Source organism: Cnephaeus nilssonii (assembly GCF_951640355.1).
Source record: "Cnephaeus nilssonii genome assembly, chromosome: 18".
In the NCBI taxonomy this organism is placed as follows: Eukaryota; Metazoa; Chordata; class Mammalia; order Chiroptera; family Vespertilionidae; genus Cnephaeus; species Cnephaeus nilssonii.
In genome coordinates, this window is record NC_137089.1 from 3,808,056 (window position 1) to 3,826,861 (window position 18,806).

Here is an 18,806-nt window from a genome sequence, read left to right on the forward strand (position 1 = left end):
GTGCAGCAAAGTCCTAGCTGGTGTGGCTCAGTGGATAGAGCCTGCAGATTGAAGGGTCCCGGGTTCAATCCCAGTCAAGGGCACATGCCCAGGTTGCGTGCTCGATCCCCAGTGGGGGCGTGCAGGAGGCAGCTGATCCATGATTCTCTCTTCTCATTGATGTTTCTCTCTCTCTCCCTCTACCTCTCTGAAATCAATAAAAAAATACATTTAAATTTTTTTAAAAAAAAATAAAATGTGCAGGAAAAAAAAAAATATATATATATATAAATGACCTCCAAAGTTAGCTATTTCCACGGAGAGGAGGAACCTGACATCATGGGGCCACTTACACTTTCGGCCACAGCCTTGACCGTAAGTGGCCGCCTCCCACGGAGCTATATTCTGCCTCCCCACCAGGCGGTAATGACAGGTGTCTAGAGCCCTCAGACGTCAGGTCACAGGGCAGGAATTAGCGTCTCGGGGGGTCCCAGAGCTTCTCATTTCCTGACCATGAGACACAGGGAAGGGACGTGCAGGATTCCCACGCTGGCCCGCCCCCTCCCACCGCACCCCGTCCAGAGCAGCCCCCTCCCCCGGCTTCCTGCCGCCTTGGACCCAGGCAGCCTCAGTCTGGGCTGCGCCTGGGCTCAGGGCCGGTGCCCGCCGTAGATGCCACAGGGCCACCCGGCGTGCTGCTGGCTGTGAGCCCGAACTCCTCTGTGCTAACGCGGAACCAGCTGAGGTCCCTCACTTTTTGGCTACCAGTGACACCACGGGTGACCTCGCCCCAGGACTCCGCAGGCCTAGCCTTTCCTTAATGGGGAGAAACGAGCCTTAGAGAACGGGGCTGGGGTCCCCCCTGCTTCCAGGTAGCTGTGGTATTTGGACCCAGGCATGCCACCGCTGTGGTCAGTGCGGGTCTCCGTCCTGCCTCTGCACGTGTGCAATGGGTAGGAGCTGGAGTGAGTGCGTGTGAGAGGGTCCGGCGAGCGGCAGACTCCTGGACAGAAGGAAGCAGTGAGGGGGGAAGCGGAGGGGGCACCGGCATCGGAGACACGGACAAGGAGCTCACCTTTCTCCGGGAGGGAGGGCAGAGCCGCCGAGGGGCAGAAGCCGGGAGCACCGTTCTGAGCGACTGCAAAGGAGAAGAAGGCAGCCCGTTAGCTCTTCCTCCCCTCGGGGCCCTGAGCTCGGAGGGCATGGCGGGAGGGACAACTGGGTGGCGGCAAAATTGGGCTTGGCAGGCAGAGAGCACGTGCGACTCCCAGCACCGCCCTGTGCCAGGCAGGAGGGCTCGGGTGTGCCCCAGTGACCACCTCCTCTCAGGGCTGGAGACTCCGCGCACCCCCCTGCCCACTACACTGTCGCCTGAGATCCCAGGACATGCCGACCCTGCTGGCCCTGGGACACACTGTGAGGACCGCTGACGATGGCTCCGTCACCCACACTCTGTGCACTCTTCAGACAACACTCAGATGCTGCCAGCCGGTCGCCATGCCCCCCCTCCCCCACACACACACACTACACCCTGCACCCTGCTCGTCTGAGTGAATGTCTGTCCTTCCTGGGACAAAGCGCTCAGAGCAAAGATCCTGAGCGTCGTCAGTGCCGTCTTCAGAGAGCAGTGTGACCGCCTCTGAGGGCACTGAAACGTCCACACGAAGAATGTCCATGCATGTATGCACAACCCATGACACAGACAAGAGTGTAGTGAAGGCCTGGGGAGGGGGGGGAGCGGAATGGATGGGAGGGAATGGAGGAGGGAACGGAGACATCTGTGATACTCTCAACAATAAAGATAAATTAAAAAAAATAGAAATGTCCCTGCCTCGGACCCAGTAGCTGTGCTCTTGGAAATTAACTTGCAATGCAGAGGAAGCTTGGTTTGCAAATGAGCGTCCAGGCAACATCGATGAAACGCTGGAAACGACGTAACACCATGAGGCAACCATGCGGCTCGTCTCAGCAGGAACCGGTCTCCTAGCTCGGCTGCGGCTGCTGCTCTTTCTCACCCACCATCCGCGGTTCACAGAGGGAGCTGCCCGCCCTCCGGGGGCGGGGGGGGGGGGGGGCTCCTTCACTGCACAGGGACAGCTGAGCTGTGAGGTTCTCAGCTTCCCTGGGGCCCTGCAACCCTGCAACCCTCAACACCCTCTGTCCCTGGGAGGACTGGCGCTGCCCTGGGGACCCTCCTGCTGTGTCCCCGCACTGTAACCTTGAGCCACTCGCGCTCGGCTAATTCACATTTGTTAACCAAATCACGGCTAACCTTGCTGCTTCTTCCCAACTCTGCCTTCCAGGACATCATGTTGGTAGCTTGAAACTGGCCATAGGTGAGAGTATTTGCACCAAGGCAAGTGGCAACAGCTGGAAACCAGGACTTCCCTCTGTCTTCTCTGGTTGTGAAATATTTGCCAGCGCAACACTGAATGGGGTGGGGGAGGGGGTAACAACAGGTGCTACCTCATGGGGTTGTTTGGGGACCTAATAAGATGTTTTCTGCAAAACGTTAGCCTAGTGCCTGGAGCCAACGCTGTGCCGGGTCAGTGCTTTGCTAGGACGTGAATGATGGTGAAGAAGGGATTGTACAGAAACTACCCACCTGCGGCAGCTTCCACATAGGGTGCGCGCAGACCCAGCTAGAAGAGCGGTCACGCCCCCCGGGTGGCGCTCCCATGCCTGGAATTGCCTCAGGGCCCACCCGCACTTGCTCAGCAGAAGAAGGGACACTGAGAAGCTCCCACTGTTTTTCTAGGAGCCACGTGTGACTTTGTAACCCGACCGACGACCCTGCCCGCCTCGCAGGCCGCACACAGCTGCGGAGAGAAGGGTCGGCCCCGGTTTCTTCCAAGAGCAGAGGGTGCCCAGGCCGCAGGGCCCGTCCCCTTCCAGGAACTCCGAGTCTCTGGGACACTGCTTGGCCGCAGAGCTGCCCTCGCGCCCCTGCCCTCCCACCTGGGTGTTAAGAATACTTCCTCTCTGGGTCCCGCTGCCAGGAAGGGGCTGCACACAGCCTCATTTGCATTCACCATTGCTCATCTGGGCTCTGGGCTCTTGGTTAAGCCACGTGGAGCTTCTGTGCACTGTGTCAGCAAAGTCAGAAAGCACTGCCCGCAGGTGCGGGCCCCTCCCTGGGCTCCCTGCTGCAGGCGTGGGTCTCCCTCCTCCTGGAGTCGGCCTGGCTCAGCGGCCACCTCTGTGCTGTAGACACGGCTCAGGGACCAAGGCTGTGTCGCCATTGCCCATGAGAAGCTCTCTGAGGGCCAGATATTTCTGAACAAACGGAGCTACGCCTTACGTGCCTTTGTACCCAGCTGGTCCCTGAGCACGAGAACGATGGAGAATGACATTTCCCGCAGGCGGTGGGATGAGGAGATGGGAAGAGGTGTGGGGGGAGAGATGTGCGGTTACACTTTCCTAATTGACACGATGAGAAAGCCAGGGGAGCCTGGAGGAGCGCACACCCGCTGTCTTCCTCTGTCCAGTAACAGCGCCTGAACTATATACTCTGAGGAACTTCCTCCCTGCCAGTGCATACAGCCTCCCTGGCCTGTCACTCAGGCAGCCCCGCCCCCGGGGGCGGGCTCACAAGCTGGGACAAACTCTCTCCCTGGAATTGCAAGCTTGAATGCAACCACCAAAGCCCTCTGGAGGAGAGGAACGAGGACAGTGACACACAGGGGGTTGCTCATTCATTCCTCCTCAACACGCCCATGTTGCTGAGACTCAGGGGGTCATCCTTCTCTGAGTCTATGAACAGAGTCCCCCAAATATTCCTTTTCTGCTTAATTTAAATGGAATCCCTGTCTGTTGTTTGCACCCAATGAATCCTGAGTAATGTACTTCCAGGCCCCAGGACATCATCCTAATATATGGTTGGAAACCAGTCAACTGAAGATGCTCACGTAGCGGTTCGGAGCCAATTACTTACCAGGCTTCTGGTACCATCCGAAGGGATAGGTGCGGACCTCGGTGTCGGGAGAGCCACAGTCCAAAATGCGCCAGGTTCCTCCACTCTCATCACTGCAGGTCTGAAGTCCCAAGCTGTTCAGAGTTAGGCATGTCACCTCTCCTCCTGGAGCAAAAAATAAACAGGACCAGGAATGCTATGAATTTCCCTCTTGGGACTGCTTTTGCTGTGTCCCATAGATTTGGGGTTGCTGTGTTCTCATTTTTATTTCTTTCAAGGTATCTTTGGGTTTCTTGAAACCTATATAATTTTATTGACCAATGTCATCCCAATAAATTCAATTTTTTAAAAAGAAAAATAATAAATTTAAAAATAATAATAACCAAGACCAGGAAAATAATCAAGACAGAAGTTTCTAAACTGAAAGAGGGAAATTCTGCAAACGCATCCTTTAGTAGATATTTGGGGTTCACAGCTATTCTAGGTATGATCTTAGCCACCAGTGAAAAACCTGGCACCTTACTGTCTCTGGCCCAAGATCACAGGAATGAAGGCAGCTAACGCTCATGGAGCACTCATCAGGTGCCCAGGACTGTGCTGGGGATGCGTGCATCATATCACCTGGCCCTCACCCAGCCCCATGAGGAGGGAGCATTTGTATCCCATTTACAGGTGAGGAAGCTGAGGCTCCGAGATAAAAGTGATTTTTTCCAGGGTCACACTGCTAGCAAGTAATCAACTTTAAACACAGATCATATGAATGGATCCTACGTTCACCCCACACAGCTGCCAGACCTGAGTCTTGGAAGATGAGAAGATGCTCAGTGAGCGCTCCGGCCAGGTAGACGTGCCGAGTGAAGCTGACCAGGTACTAGACCCGGAGCCACGTCCCAGCTGTCACCTTCATGAGCTGCCTCCCCTCTGCAAGCCCCACTTCCCACCTGGGGACAGGATCGCTCCTCCCCTCCCACCAGGAGGAGGTGCTGAGGATTCGGTAAGACCGTAGATGTGAATGCGTTTGCTAGGCTGCAGGGTGCTGTGCACAGGTCGGGGGTGTTATCACTGTTACCTGTTAACTGGGAAACGTTGAGAAAGCCAAAGCCGGAGCAACACGGGTCCGCGTCGCACAGTCGTTCACACTCGAAGAACCTGGCGTAAGGAGAGAAAAAGCAGGCCCGAAGGATGTCATGGGTGGTCTGGGACCTACTGGGGACAGAGCATTCTTGCTTCTGGGGGCCTGCTTTCTTTATGACTTCCTAAATTGGGGTGCTCTGGCCAATATGCATGAATGGATTCCTAGTTTTGATGTATTTTCTGAAAACACTCTACTCTTTTCTCAGGAATACTGAATTGCCATCCTTCATTCACCCACTCATTCACTCATTGAACATAAATCCTGTGCTTATAATATGCCAGGCTCTAAGCCAAGCTAGCCCAGAATCCTAAAACCCTTTCAGATAGGAAGGAAGTTCCAGCTTTGGGGTCTAGGAAGGGGAAGAAATGGTAGGGAAGGTGTCTCCAGAAATGGGGGGTGGGGAGCAAGGGCTTACAGTTGGAGTGACCCAATCAGGTGCCTGTTTAGGTGGCAAAGAGCTGTGTTCCCCCTCTTACCCACTCCACCGTGGGCTAATCTCACTCCAGGACACACCTCTGCTTGCTGAGTCAGGACCTACTTTGCTTGATTCCTCAGTGTGGCTCCTGGACCCCACCCTCAACTCTGAGGACCAGTCCTACCAGAAGGAACTTAGTGGCTCCAAACCAATGCTCTGGGCTCAGTTCGGAGTCCCCTCTGCCCTGACCACATGTCCCAATTCAGGTCACTCATTCCCGATTCCTGAGAGCTCCCTCTACCCAAGTGCCTTTCCGGTGTGGGGACCCTGCCTCATTCTTGGCGCTCTCCTTCCCTGCCAGGAAGCCCATGACTCCAAGTCACATCCTGGTGAGTAAAGCCTCCATCTCTTGGGCAACTTCTCTGATGCTGGCGGTATCTCTGTCCTGATGTTCCCTCTCCAGGGCCCTGCCCACCTGCCCACCTGCCCACCCACCACTTCTCCAGCCTGGATCATGTGTTTTCCCATCAACACACCCTCCTCTGAGTCCCTCAGCCCTTTCCCCACAGCAGGGGCAGGCTGATCCCTGTTTCCAGCCCTCCTTCTCTGCCCCCTCCCATCAGCACGGGGCGTGTGCTCAGCCAGATCTCCAGGCAGACTACATCCTATCACCTTTATATCTCCATTCTCCAAAGCAGATCTTAAATGCCAGCAACACAGTTTTACAAACTAACAACACTTCCCAGATCAACAGCTCCCAGGCCAATGCCCTGATCCTAAAGTTCAAAGTGCTTTAGAGGGGAAGCTTATTTAAAATTCCGATTTTTGAACCGCACCCCCAGAAATGCTGGCTCAGGAGGCCAAGGGAATGTGGGTTGTGAAAAGTCTTCCTGCTGATTCTGGGGGGTCGGAACCAGAGGCCAAGCCTAGAGAAGCATTGTCTTCAATGGAAACAACTATACCACAGCTGACTGACAACAACAGCAAGAAGCATTTCTAAAAAAACGAAACAAAATAAAAGTCCATCCCAGCCTGTGGCCCTGTTAGAAGTTCGATTTGCTCTCCAGATTCTGAACAGAGCACAGCGAGGCTTTGTGATCAAGTTCATTCCAAGGTCTGTCGGATCATTGTCATCCATTGATAAGACGTGGCTCATGTCCTTTTGCATTTCCTGTTGCATCAGCTGACTGGAGGTCCAGGCTGCATTTCGCGTTTGCCATGAGTCATCTGCCGCAGCCATGGTTCTTAGACGTGGTGACTTACTTATTACCTTTGTCCACCTCTGCCTTGAGTTTCACGTTTTTATTCTGCGTGTGCCTTTAACTGACAGATATCACCTTCTTTCGGATGCAGACACAGGTGCCTTAGAATAACGATCACAGCGGGAGGGGGCGGGATGATGGAGCTTACCCGTTGGAGATGGGCTTGTTGGACATGGCCACTTTGCTTCTAATGGAAATCCCCGTCAGCTTTTGGAATGGCAGGCGGGTGTAAAAGTTCTTCACTGTCTCTTTCAGAACAACTACACGGGAAAGGAAGCAATTCTATTATTTAGGGAGAGATTTGCCGTATCCATAAAAATAAGAGGATGGCCCTAGCTGGTTTGGCTCAGTGGGTAGAGCGTCAACCTGTGGACTGAAGGGTCTCAGGTTCAATTCCCGTCAAGGGCACATGCCCAGATTGTGGGCTTGATCCCCAGTAGGGGACATGCAAGAGGCAGCCAATCAATGATTCTCTGTCATCATTGATGTTTCTCTCTCTCTCCCTTCTCCCTTCCTCTCTGAAATCAATAAAGATATATTTTTTAAAAAAAATGAGGATGAAGGTGCACAGAGCAGACTGGGCGCTTCCAGTGGAAGAGGGTGTGTTACACGCCCAACCCGACTCAGGAACAGGGAAGGGCTTGCTGTGGCACTCGCACAAGACAACGCGGACAGGACAGGGGCCATAGCAACACCATCCTGGGAGCTAGAACACGCACAGGCAGAGCACAACATTGAGTTCATCGGCCTAGAAACATGGAGGACTTTTCTGAGGGAAGAAGAAGCCACTCCGTCCACCTGCTGGAATCCCAAAGGGCTTGAGGGCAGCATCCGTGGATGGGGGTGGGCGGGCGGAAGCAGGATGGGCACAGAATCGCTTCGGGAAGCAGTTCCGTCTCCTGCTGCCTGCCCCCCTCTGCTCTCTGCCCTCTTCCAAACACAGGACGGTGGAAGCCTGACTTTCTAAAGAGGACAGAAGAGGGCGGGTCTCCTGGGTGCCCCAGGGAGAGTGATGGCGGGAGCACCCCCGGAGACTGCAGGAGACTTTCCAGTCAATGCACACGGTGAATAGCGAGGCTTCCTCCCAACCTGGCTTGGAATCCAAGCCACCAGCACCAGGTTTTAGGCCCCCGGCCAGGCACTCTAAGGCTCTTCTATGGGCAGGACCCCAAAATCATGACATGAGGGACCCCCAAAGGGTGGCCCCACCAGATCACCCTCCAGGCAAACCTCAAGTCAACAAGCTCCTCCGCTCACTGGGAGCTTCCTGACCAACTTCGGGCCCTCCTCTCACATTGAGTGGAAAACCAAGGGCGTCAGATATCTGAGAAAGGCCTCCAGCAAAGACGAAAGAACAGTCAGTAAAAGATAACAACGTCTTGGGAGAAATGGAGACTGTGTCGAGTGAAAAAAATTTTTTCAAAAAAAATATGCCGAAACCGGTTTGGCTCAATGGATAGAGCGTCGGTCTGCGGACTGAAAGGTCCCAGGTTCGATTCCGGTCAAGGGCATGTACATTGGCTGCGGGCACATCCCTGGTAGGGGGTGTGCAGGAGGCAGCTGGTCGATGATTCTCTCTCATCGATGTTTCTAGCTCTCTATCCCTCTCCCTTCCTCTCTGTAAAAAATCAATAAAATATATTTAATAAAAAAAAAATAGTGTCGCCCAGTGGACATGGCTGAGCGGTTGAGCATTGACCTACTAGTAAGAACCAGGAGCACATGCCCGAGTTGCAGGCTTGATCCCCAGTGGGGGGTGTACAGGAGGCAGCCGATCAATGATTCTCTCTCTTCATTGATGTTTCTATCTCTCTCCCTCCCTTCCTCTTTCTGAAATCAATAAAAAAAATGTAAAAAAAAATTTTTAAAAATAGCGTCATTAGTGCCCTGGAAAGAAAAATCCACTTCTATCTTGTCAGAGCCACTGTTGGTGTGTTTTCTGTAACATGCAGCCTGGTGGAATTCTAACTGCTCCGTGTATGAGCAGTAGCTTCTCCGAGGGCCAGCATTCCAGGGCAGAATTATTCTCTACAGCCGCCTGGATGCATTTGTGAATGGCGTCCCCTCTCCGTAATGAACACGGAAAAGTCTATTTTTATCCAAGGAAGACTGGATCGGGCTACTTCCGCCCACGGGAAGCGCAGTCTCCGCCCATCACACGGCGCGCTCACCTTTCCTCCGGAACAGGGCACTCGGCCTGTGGGGCAGGATCAGTCTGCAGCCCGTGGGACGTGGCTCCAGGACATCATCACACACCTGGGCCTCTGGGTAGAGGGTGCAGGTGAAGTACGAGGGGGCGCTGTCTCTGATCTCGGCCAGCTGACAGAACGAGGGCTCCTGGACACAGCCTGCAGCAAGGGGGCAGCGGGGTCAGTGCTTGGGAGGCCTCCGGGGACCGTGACCTCGGCAGGATCTTCTGAGAAGACAGGCCTCCGAGGGGGGCTTTCCAGGCAGGCACATGCCCAGGACAGTCAGGGCTGCCCAGTCGGGAAGGCCCAAGAAAAACAGCGGGGTTCTGATAGCTGGGGAGAGGGTGGTGTACAAAACAGGGGGTCCATGTGGCTCCGAATAAAGGCAGAGCCTAATAGGGTGAGGGGTGAGCAGTGCAGGAGAGAGAGGGTAAAACTCCACCGGATCGATGCAGGACCAGCTCGGAGACAGCCAGGGTCTTTAGTCCAGAGGCCACTGGACGGTCAAACCTTATGAACTCTGTGGCTGATCTCCCACTGCTGTTCCCATGTGACACTTTGCCACTGGCCTAGATGAGCTCTCTGACGGGCATATTTGTGTGTGTTTTTCTCATCACCAAGGTCAAACACAAGGCCCAGAACATAGGTTATGCCTGTGGGTAATGGATAGATGAAAGGATGGATGGAAGGAAGGAAGGAAGGATGGAAAGATGGATGGATGGATGGATGGATGGATGGATGGATGGATGGATGAGTGGATGGATGGATGGATGAGTGGATGGATGGATGGATGGATGAGTGGATGGATGGATGGATGAGTGGATGGATGGATGGATGGATGGATGGATGGATGGATGGATGGATGGATAATGGATTTGGGCAGCAGAGTAGAACTTAACTAGAGTGTGAGCATCTTGAAGATATGAGTTATATCCTTTCTTCCCATCGCCTGTGGTGCTAACATTGCAGTGACCTGGGAGTTACGCCACTGAGTTTGGCCTTCTCTGTTTCTCGGGTTGTTAACCTGGGCGGTGACGCCTGGCCGCAGGGTCAGGAGGCGGAAGGATGGGGTCTCAGGGTACTTACGGGAAAGGCACCACAGGTCTGCCTGCTGAGGTGAGAACCGGTGTTTGAACAGCCAGTGCTGCCGGCTGGGCAGGGACCGGTTCCCACTGACGACGACCTGGGTAAGGTCCACAGGGGAGAAGAGCTGTGATGTCATATCTGGAAGAGAAGAAAGAGGTCACCTCTTTTCCCTTATCTCCTCAATCTCTCTCTCTCTCTCTCTCTCTCTCTCTCTCTCTCTCTCTCTCTCTCTCTCACACACACACACACACACACACACACACACACACACACACATTTCTAGGGTATGTGAGGCCAGAGCAGCTATGAGGTCCATAGAACTGGGGGTCTGGCCAGGAGAGAAAGGTACAGGAGGCCCCAGAAAGCTCTAAAATTATGCAGCTGCAAAAATCTGAGCATCTTGGTTGGAAGAAACCTTGGGAGCCATCTGGTCCAACTTCTCCCCAGGCGGGACTTTCCCCGGCTGCTTCTGGCCGCTGCCCCTGCAGCCCGGCGCCACATTTGTGCCGACCACAGCAGCCGCCCCTCCTCAGGCAGCTGTGGCGTCCAAGCTGACTCTGTACTGGGAGGCGCTGACGCCCCTTCTGTCTTCTGAAGCCCCGGGGGAGTCCCTCCCCTCTTTCTCCCAGAGGCACCGTCATCTGTGAGGCCAGCGGTCACCTCCGCTCAGCCCAACCCTGGGAGTTCCAGCTTGTCCGTCCCCGCATCTCTCCTGGTGTCTTCAGACCTTGTGATCCCCAGCTGAAGGTGCCTGCTGGGCACCCCACTTCCTGAGAACGGAAGCCCAAGCTTTCTTCTTGGTCCAGACTCTACCTGCATCTCGAGCGGCACCTCCAGGTGCCTGAGCTCACCCGGGAAGCATGCAGACACGGATCCTCGCTCACCACCATGCTGCTGGCCGCCCCGGCCACTGCGCCCCGTCTGCACGCATGCCCTGCTGCCTCCCCACCTGCTCCTCCACTTGCTTCAGGGACCAACACTGTCCCCCCCTGCTCTGCTGTTGGTGGCTCTATAAGCAGGTTCTCCGGGGCTGAGGGACCCCACATCCAGACCCAGGAGTGGGGGGCATATCTGCGCCTCATGAGGGTCTGACTTTGCAGAGGGGCTTACACGGGGGGCATGAAGCAGGGGATGGAGATGACCCAGGGCACATTTACAATGCCCTCTAGCTCGTGACTCTGGCCTAAGGCCACTGCATCCCACATACACCCCCACTTTGCCTTGGAGCTTCCTTACCAGCAACAATCTCTAAAGGGGGATAAAGGTTTATGGGGTCTGCCAAGGCCAGGAGTCTAGTGCTGGCAGACACCCAGGGCCACGTGGCCATCCTCTCCTCTGGGACCCCCAGCCCTGTGAGGTGCTGCATCTCATGTTAGTGTCTTAGGGCCAGTTTGCATGCCTCTCCCGCCCCCACTGCACCAGGCCTGGCACAGGCAGGGAGCACAGACAGGGAGGACGGAAGGAAAGCAGCACAGGGGGGTCCAAGTGCCTTCACCCTCGCGCTATCCTCAGGCCTTTGCCCAAGCTGCTCCCTGACCCGGAACAGCGTCTCCCAGGGGACAATGGAAATGTCTGGCAGACCCTACCAGGCTGCTCGGAGGCCCTGACTCCTGCAAGCCGCCTGGTGTCCTCCCTCCCCTGCACTCCCACCTCCCCTGTCCCCACCGCAGCCCTTGTCCACTGCCATGTGGTGGCTGGCAGGTGGGAATCCTAGTCTGTGCGCAGCCTGTGTGGCCCAGCATATGCGCTCAGCCCGGGTGAGCACTGTGGACGCAGGGCTCGTGGCAATGTCAGTGTGAAGGATTTTGTGGCCCTTGAGAAGGTTCTGTAAAATCCATCATCACACTCCGAGCCAGGGCCACGCCTACGGCCCACAGAGCTATCACGTGACTCCAAGAAGAAGGACCCTTTCCACACCCATCAGGAGGGGAGCTCCTCCCCCTGCCCCCCAACTGGGAGGGATTCCGAGTAATAGACAAAGCTCTGCTGCTTCTCCCGTCTCAGCTGGGCTAGAAGCTCAGAGGGAGTCCCGGCTGCAGAACGGAGCCACCTGAATGGTCCCCTCATCGCGTAGACCCTTCCCGTCCCCATCTTGTCTCCATAGCCAGACGCCCACGTTGATCAAAAGGGTTTGGGGTTGGTACCTGTTTCCGGGGGAGGTGTTGACCTTGGTCCCATGTCCCTTCTACAGCCCGCAGACTCGGACCGAGACCCCATGTCAGAATCTAGGAGGAGAAAAAGAATCGTTGTTCTAATGTTGGGGGTGGGGGGGAAGGAGGCCAACAAGGTGGCCACGTGAGCGGTCGTCACGGTCTGCAGCCCGGTGCCCAACACATGACCTGGGACAATTCCGGGGCCAGGTCTGCACCCTTTGGCCTTCTGTGGAATGTCAGCCAACCTCTCACTAACAGAGCTATTATTGTCCTTGGTATTGAAATGAGTAACATTTATAAACCCCTTTCAGGGTAATGAAACATGTTCATAAATATTGATCTTCACAATCCCTACGAAGGTAAGGAGTAAGGTTTCCATTTCACTCTTGAGAAAACGGAGACTCAGAGTGAGGAAATAGCTTATGCCATGTGGGTGACAAGTACATCAATGGAGAGTCAAGAAAATTAAATGTCCAAGCTGGGACCGGGTCTTCCGTGACAGCAGAGTGAGCCGATGGGGAGAATCGGGTGCTGGACAGTTTGGGGTGCTCCTGTTTAGTATGGGGAATATCCCAGGGAGAAGCCATTTCTTAAATTTCTACCAGCTAATTCCTTCTTTATCAGAACTTTAATCACTGGGAGGCACTGAACTCGGGACCAGTGTCTGGATCCCACCCCAGGACTTCCTGTGGACATTTCACTCAACTGCTCTAAGTCTCGTTTTTCTTGTCTTGAAAAGTGAACAAAAATGCCCCTCCCCCCTCCTCCTGTATATTAACCTTATAGGTAAGACTAAATGAGAGGGGGAGTGTATGACCTCATCATACCATTTTAAAATGAAGATGATGATGATGATGATGGGTACTTTCTTTCCTCTTCCTCCCCCCCTCCCTCTCTTTCTCTTCCTCCTCCTCCCTCCTCCTGCTCTTCCCCCATCCATCACCATCACCATCACCACCACCACCACCTACATGAACCCGCATTTATCATGCGCTGGGCATGGTTCTAAGCCCTTTACATGTATTGTCTTGCCAATGCCCACACCACTCTACGGGGCAAGTACTATTTCTATTGCTGCATTACCTACGGGGAGTCAGGGCTTGGAGGGGATAATTGATGTGTGTTCAAGGTCACACGGGCGGTAAGTAATGGAAGCAGAATTCCTTCCCAGCCACGCTAGGCCCACACTCTGCCTCTTTCACACCATTTCACAGGCATAGAAAGAGGTTGCCAGCTCCCTCTCCCAGGGACTAGAGGGCGGGAAGGAGGGGTCGTGGGGAGAGGAGGGAGGGGATATATGGGGCTGGGACCTTCTCTTCGTGCCTCTCACCAACTCCTGCAGCCATGACAGCAATGGTCCACTTCTGGCCTGCTCCCTCCTGAGACTGGACTGCCTCACGGGTCAAGGCTGTGCCCGCCCACCTCTCCCGCCCCACAGTCCTCAGACGCATCCCAAGGGCCCTCACTGCACTCGGTCACCGTTCAGGAAACTCAAAGGAGGCCAGACACACAGGAAGGCGATGCCGAGCGTGCACACATGTGAGCTCCTCATTGCCTGCCCCCTGCTCTGTGCACCCACCGCAGCGGGAGGCCATGCACCACCCCCGGGGCCGTATCCCTCCCCCCTGCCCTCAGGGAGCGCGGCACCTGTGGCCACGACCCCAGGAGAAGCCCCACCCCCTCCCGTAGGGCCTTGCCATCAGAGCTCCCATTCCAGGAACAAGGGCGCCTGTGGCCGCGAACTTGGTCTCAGGGAGCCAGTCCTTCCTCCCTCCTTTCTTGGGTTTCCACTTCCCCCTTTTCTTTCAGACTTCGGTGTCTCATCTGATGAGAGCTGACGCCCTTCAGGTCCACACAGAGCACACGCTTGGAGAGAAGATCTCTGCCGTCTCCCTGGAGAGCAGTGTGCCCCGGTGTGAGGCCAGGGCCGGGCAGGTTCTTGTCATCAGTGCTCTTCCCCCCCACCACCACCACCACCACCCCGCCCCCAGCACAGAGCTTACCTTTCCAGAGATAGACCTGCTGGAAACTGGTCAGGGGGCCCTGAGTCCCTTCCAGGGGGGTCGGGCCTGCAAAGGAAGGTGTGTATTTTTATGAGCTGGTGTGGGCTTGCTCTCACTGGGGACCACTGGACCACCCTGCCTCGCTTCCCCCACACTGGCCTCTCCCGCCACACAGGTGCACCCCTAAAAGCTTCTTGGAGTCTCTTCCAGCCCCCAGATCCCAAATCCAGAGCTCTCAGACCCCTGGTCTCCTGTTCAGGGCACCCCCTGCCCCCAAATCGAGCCCACACCCCAGGCATGAACCCTGACTGGGAATCGAACTGGTGACCTCCTGGTTCATGGCTTGATGTTCAACCACTGAGCCACACTGGCCGGGCTACTCATTCCTTAAGCATCCCAGTCCGCAGCACCATCTGGGTTTGCACAGCGCTCACCAAACGCCCCTCTCTTTAAGCTCACACTTGACCGGGCCTGGCCGGCTCCCTGAATGCAGGAGAGTGCCTGAGGTGGGGAACTGGGTCTGACTCCTTTTAGATCCCCCACCTCCACAATCCCTGTGGGGAACTGGTGTTCAGTACATAGATGCTGGCGAGGAGGGACGAATGAGGACAACAAGGCCATCGATGGCACTCAGAGCCACGGAGTCAACGCAGGGCCCACGTCCATCCGCCACCAAATTCGTTTTCCGAAGGCAGACTTCTGACCTTCTCTCCATGCCCCACACGTCCCTGGTTCGATGTCACTGATCGTGACAGGGTAGCTAGAGCCCAAGCAACCATCATCCCCACCCTGCTGGCTGAGCAATATTTCAGGAGGATGGCTTTGCCTGTCCAGACACCCTTGCATTCTTTCCACGACGGCTGGGTTAGGACGTCCCTGTCCCCCAGACAGGCCTGCCGACTCTGAGTCATCAGCACCGGCTCCGTAATCAGGGCTGCAGGCTCACGGACACGGTTAGGGCTTTGGGGTTTGGCATGGAGCCTGGCTCCTGAGGTTGATGGAGGGCTGCGTGGTCTTAACCGCCCTCTGTGGAGGTCACGCGCTGTATCTGTGTGGCTATGGAATCCACAGTCCTGAGCTGGGCAGAACTCCAGGCCAGACTCCCCCGGGTTCAGAGTGCACCTTTCACCGGCTGCCTTCTCCTCCCGCATCACTGCCCCAGGTCTCGTATTTCTTGACCTTCCCAAATCAACCTTGTCCTGAGTCCACTCAGTGCGAAGCGCATGGTGACACGCAATCAGTGACATTGTAAAGAACCAACAGGGGCGTCCTGCTTGTAGGCACCCATCAGACATCTGCTCCGGGGACATCTGGTGCCAATGATCGGGGATGATTGTAAGTCTCTCCACCCAGCTCCCAGCGCCCGAGAGAGTGGCAGTCGCTGATGCAAAGCAGACCCCGTGCGGGGGAGCACCAGCCATTGCCGGAGGCTCTGCGTCGCTCAACCACAGGAACCCTTTGAAACTCCCGGTGAACCTGGAGCGCGGCTGCCAAGGCCTGTGGGTCCTGTCGAGCTTCAAGTCGCTGCGGGCAGAGGGGGACTTGGAACCGGCCTGTTTTTCATTCCTTTACACTCCAGGCCATTGTCGGAAATGAGCCATATGCCGTCCCAGAGCTTGCTAAGCCATTTTTCTTGGAAATAGGAAGCTCAATCCCGCCAACACCTAATAGTTGAAAACATCCAGACATGCCCCCTGGAAATTGAGGAGATGCAGACCTTGCGTGGGTTCCTACTTGAGGCCCAGGTCAACCCAGGCACAAAGCTTTTTAAACAGAAATGGGTGGGTGCATGAGCCCCACAACTTCCTCCTCATGGCTGTTCACACACCTCCCAGCTCATCTCTGCAACTCACACCTGAACCCCCTTCCCCAGCCCCCATTTTCCTGGACCATTTGTCCCCTTCTCCCCACAGCCCTTCAAGTCTTTTCTTTTAAATATGTTTTCACTGATTTTAGAGAGAGGATGGGAGAGGGAGAGAGAGACATAAACATCAATGATGAGAGAGAATCATCCACCGACTGCCTCCTACAGGCCCCTCACTAGGGTTCAAGCCCTGCAACCCAGGCATGTGCCTCAACCGGAAATTGAACCTTGACCTCCTGGTTCATGGGTCAGCGCTCAACCACTGAGCCACCCCGGACGGGCAGCCCTTTAAATCTTGCAGTAGAATATGCTGGTAGCTCCAACCTCCAGTTTGGAATATGCCTCGGGCTGCCTGAAATCCCCATCAAAAGACATCCTTCGTAAAATTCTGACTGCACCCCAAATATGCACATACACCAAGCCCCAAAACCCCAGACTCCAAAAGTCCTTGGGTAACAGTCCTTCCCAGGAGGCCAGACAAGGGCACATTCTTCACTTCTTGGGCAACTACCAAGCACATGCTCCGTGTTAAGCAATTCATTGTGGATTTATTGCCCATGAGTATATCCCACGTCTTTCTTCAAATGCTCCTTTCCATCCTGGGCTACCTCACAGAATAATCGATACCATATGTCCATGATCCGTCACATAAATGAGCGGTTGGGTTTTCTTTGCCCCCAGAAGAAACTAAGCGTCGTGGAATTCCGCCGAACTCGGTGATGTCTCCTCCAGGCTTTGGGAAAGGCGCACCCCATGATGTTCTGGGCTGGGTTGTACGCTCGAGGGTGTAAAACCAAAAATTAATAAGGCACAATCCAGCTCTTAAAACGTCACAGAAAACAATGGCAGGGTTTTTAAAGGATTGTCATGTCCCCTAACACTATTACCGTGTGTCAAACACTCCATTCGCCCCTCAAGGGCTAATTCAGACCCAGCCCTCTGTCTACAAGCTCTGAGGCAGGGGTCCTCAAACTTTCTAAACAGGGGGCCAGTTCACTGTCCCTCAGACCGTTGGAGGGCCGGACTTTGGTTAAAAAAAAACTATGAACAAATTCCTATGCACACTGCACATATCTTATTTTGAAGTAAAAAACCAAAACGGCAAAAACACCCGCATGTGGCCCGCGGGCCGTAGTGTGAGGACGCCTGCTCTGAGGCCTTGGGAAGCCCTCACGTCTGCGCGCCTCAGTTTCTTCAGCTGCAGAGTGGGGACAGATGGCATTTTTGCCTGCAGGTCTCCACCCCTCTGCAGTCACACATTTTGCCCAGCCTGTGAGGTGCCGGCCACGCACGGCCATGGGGGTCTTCCCACGCCTGGACTCCCCTCCGCCATGTGCTCTCGGGGTGACTGTCAGAGCCAAGCCTCGCCCTCCGGAGACCCGGCTTGTCTTTCCTGGTCCTCCCGTTCCTGCCATCTACAGGAGAGGGACGGGAGAGCCGCGAGGCAGGGCCAGGCCACCCCCGCCACGACCAGCCCAGCCCCTGCCATGGGCCCCGGGATGCACGAGCGAGCCGGGCCGAGATCCGCAGAGCCGCCCGCTGAGCCGGCCTCGCTCCGCCAACCTGCAGCCTTAAGGGAAGCGGCTGCCAGGCCCCGTGTGTGCCGATGCAGCCTTTCGGGCCCAGTTTCTCAGCAGAAGCACGAGTTCCTCGGGGTCTGGAGAGGGCTCCTACGAGAGCAGCAGCAAACCTCGCCGGGGAGGACACTAGTCCTGAAGGAACGTGGGCGGGAGGCCACTTACTCTGGAACTCCTGGCCGCCCAGGAGCAGTGTCCCCGGGCGGCTCCCCTGGCCGGAGGTCGCCCCGGGACACGTAGCATTCGCCGCGGCTGTGGCGGGGTCCCTCCAGTCTTGGACATGGCAAAGCAGGACGTCGGGGGAGCTCAGCAGGCCACAGAGGATGGGACCTGGGGGGTCAGGAGAGGAGGGAGGTTGGTGTGACGGGAAGAGGCCCCTTCGGAGCCTGGCCGCTGTGCCCGAGAGGCTAGGAGAGGCCAGGGGACAATCCCTCAGGTGGACAGGGAGCTGGAACCCAGGAGCCCGGTGTTAAATGGGGTTATTCTTCCCTGGTGGCCGTGCCATTGTCTCCACTGGCACAGTCCCCAGGGCGGGGCAGGAAGAGCCTGCGGAGAGCTGGGAGGACGTCTGCCCGCCTCGCTGTCCCTCTCACCAGTCAAGCCACAGACAAGGAATCAGCAGAGGCCGGTGCCTCTTTCCTTCGGCTCTCAGGCCTCGGGAGAGACACCGTGCCGCTTGCTTCTCTAGGTGCCAGACTCCCAGGGGTGGGGAACGTCCGGCCTGCGGGCCATGTGAGGCCCGAGATAGCATTTGGCCTGGACCTGCCAAGGCATTAAGGGTGAGCTAATTCAATGTTTGGTCCAACCCAGCCGGCGCTCAGTGGTTGAGTGCCGAGCTGTGAACCAGGAGGTTGCAGTTCCATTCCTCGTCAGGGCACAGGCCCGGATTGCAGGCTCCATCCCCAGTGTGGGGCGTGCAGGAGGCAGCCAATCAATGACTCTCTCATCATGGATGTTTCTATCTTTCTCTCCCTCTCCTTTCTTCTCTGAAATCAATAAAAAAATATTTTTTTAAATATTTGGCCCAATACAGCAGGCTAATTTTTAAGTTGACCATTTTGTATGGCCCGTGAATGATGTTATAAATATCCGAGTGGCCTTTCGCAGATAAAAAAGGTTCCCCACCTCCGTTAGCGTATCAACGAGAACTCCGAGTGTCTGAGAGGTGGGGCCAGAGGTCAGAGGTCACTTTGCTGAGCATATTGCCAGTTTCCATTGCAATCGCGTGAA

At 55.6% G+C, this 18,806-nt stretch overlaps 1 protein-coding gene across 1 annotated transcript in view; it reads right to left on the bottom strand.

Annotated features, from left to right (window-relative positions):
- The window catches only part of TG (thyroglobulin), a gene marked incomplete at its 5' end in the record, with an annotated part of 161,903 nt that overhangs the window by 96,285 nt on the left and 46,812 nt on the right, over positions 1–18,806 (bottom strand). The window contains 9 exons of the mRNA XM_079796113.1: positions 1,055–1,117; positions 3,914–4,057; positions 4,962–5,041; positions 6,853–6,964; positions 8,876–9,052; positions 9,980–10,117; positions 12,124–12,204; positions 14,136–14,201; positions 17,742–17,906. Coding sequence (XP_079652239.1) covers positions 1,055–1,117; positions 3,914–4,057; positions 4,962–5,041; positions 6,853–6,964; positions 8,876–9,052; positions 9,980–10,117; positions 12,124–12,204; positions 14,136–14,201; positions 17,742–17,906 — 1,026 coding nt within the window. The remainder of the gene's footprint in view (positions 1–1,054; positions 1,118–3,913; positions 4,058–4,961; positions 5,042–6,852; positions 6,965–8,875; positions 9,053–9,979; positions 10,118–12,123; positions 12,205–14,135; positions 14,202–17,741; positions 17,907–18,806) is intronic.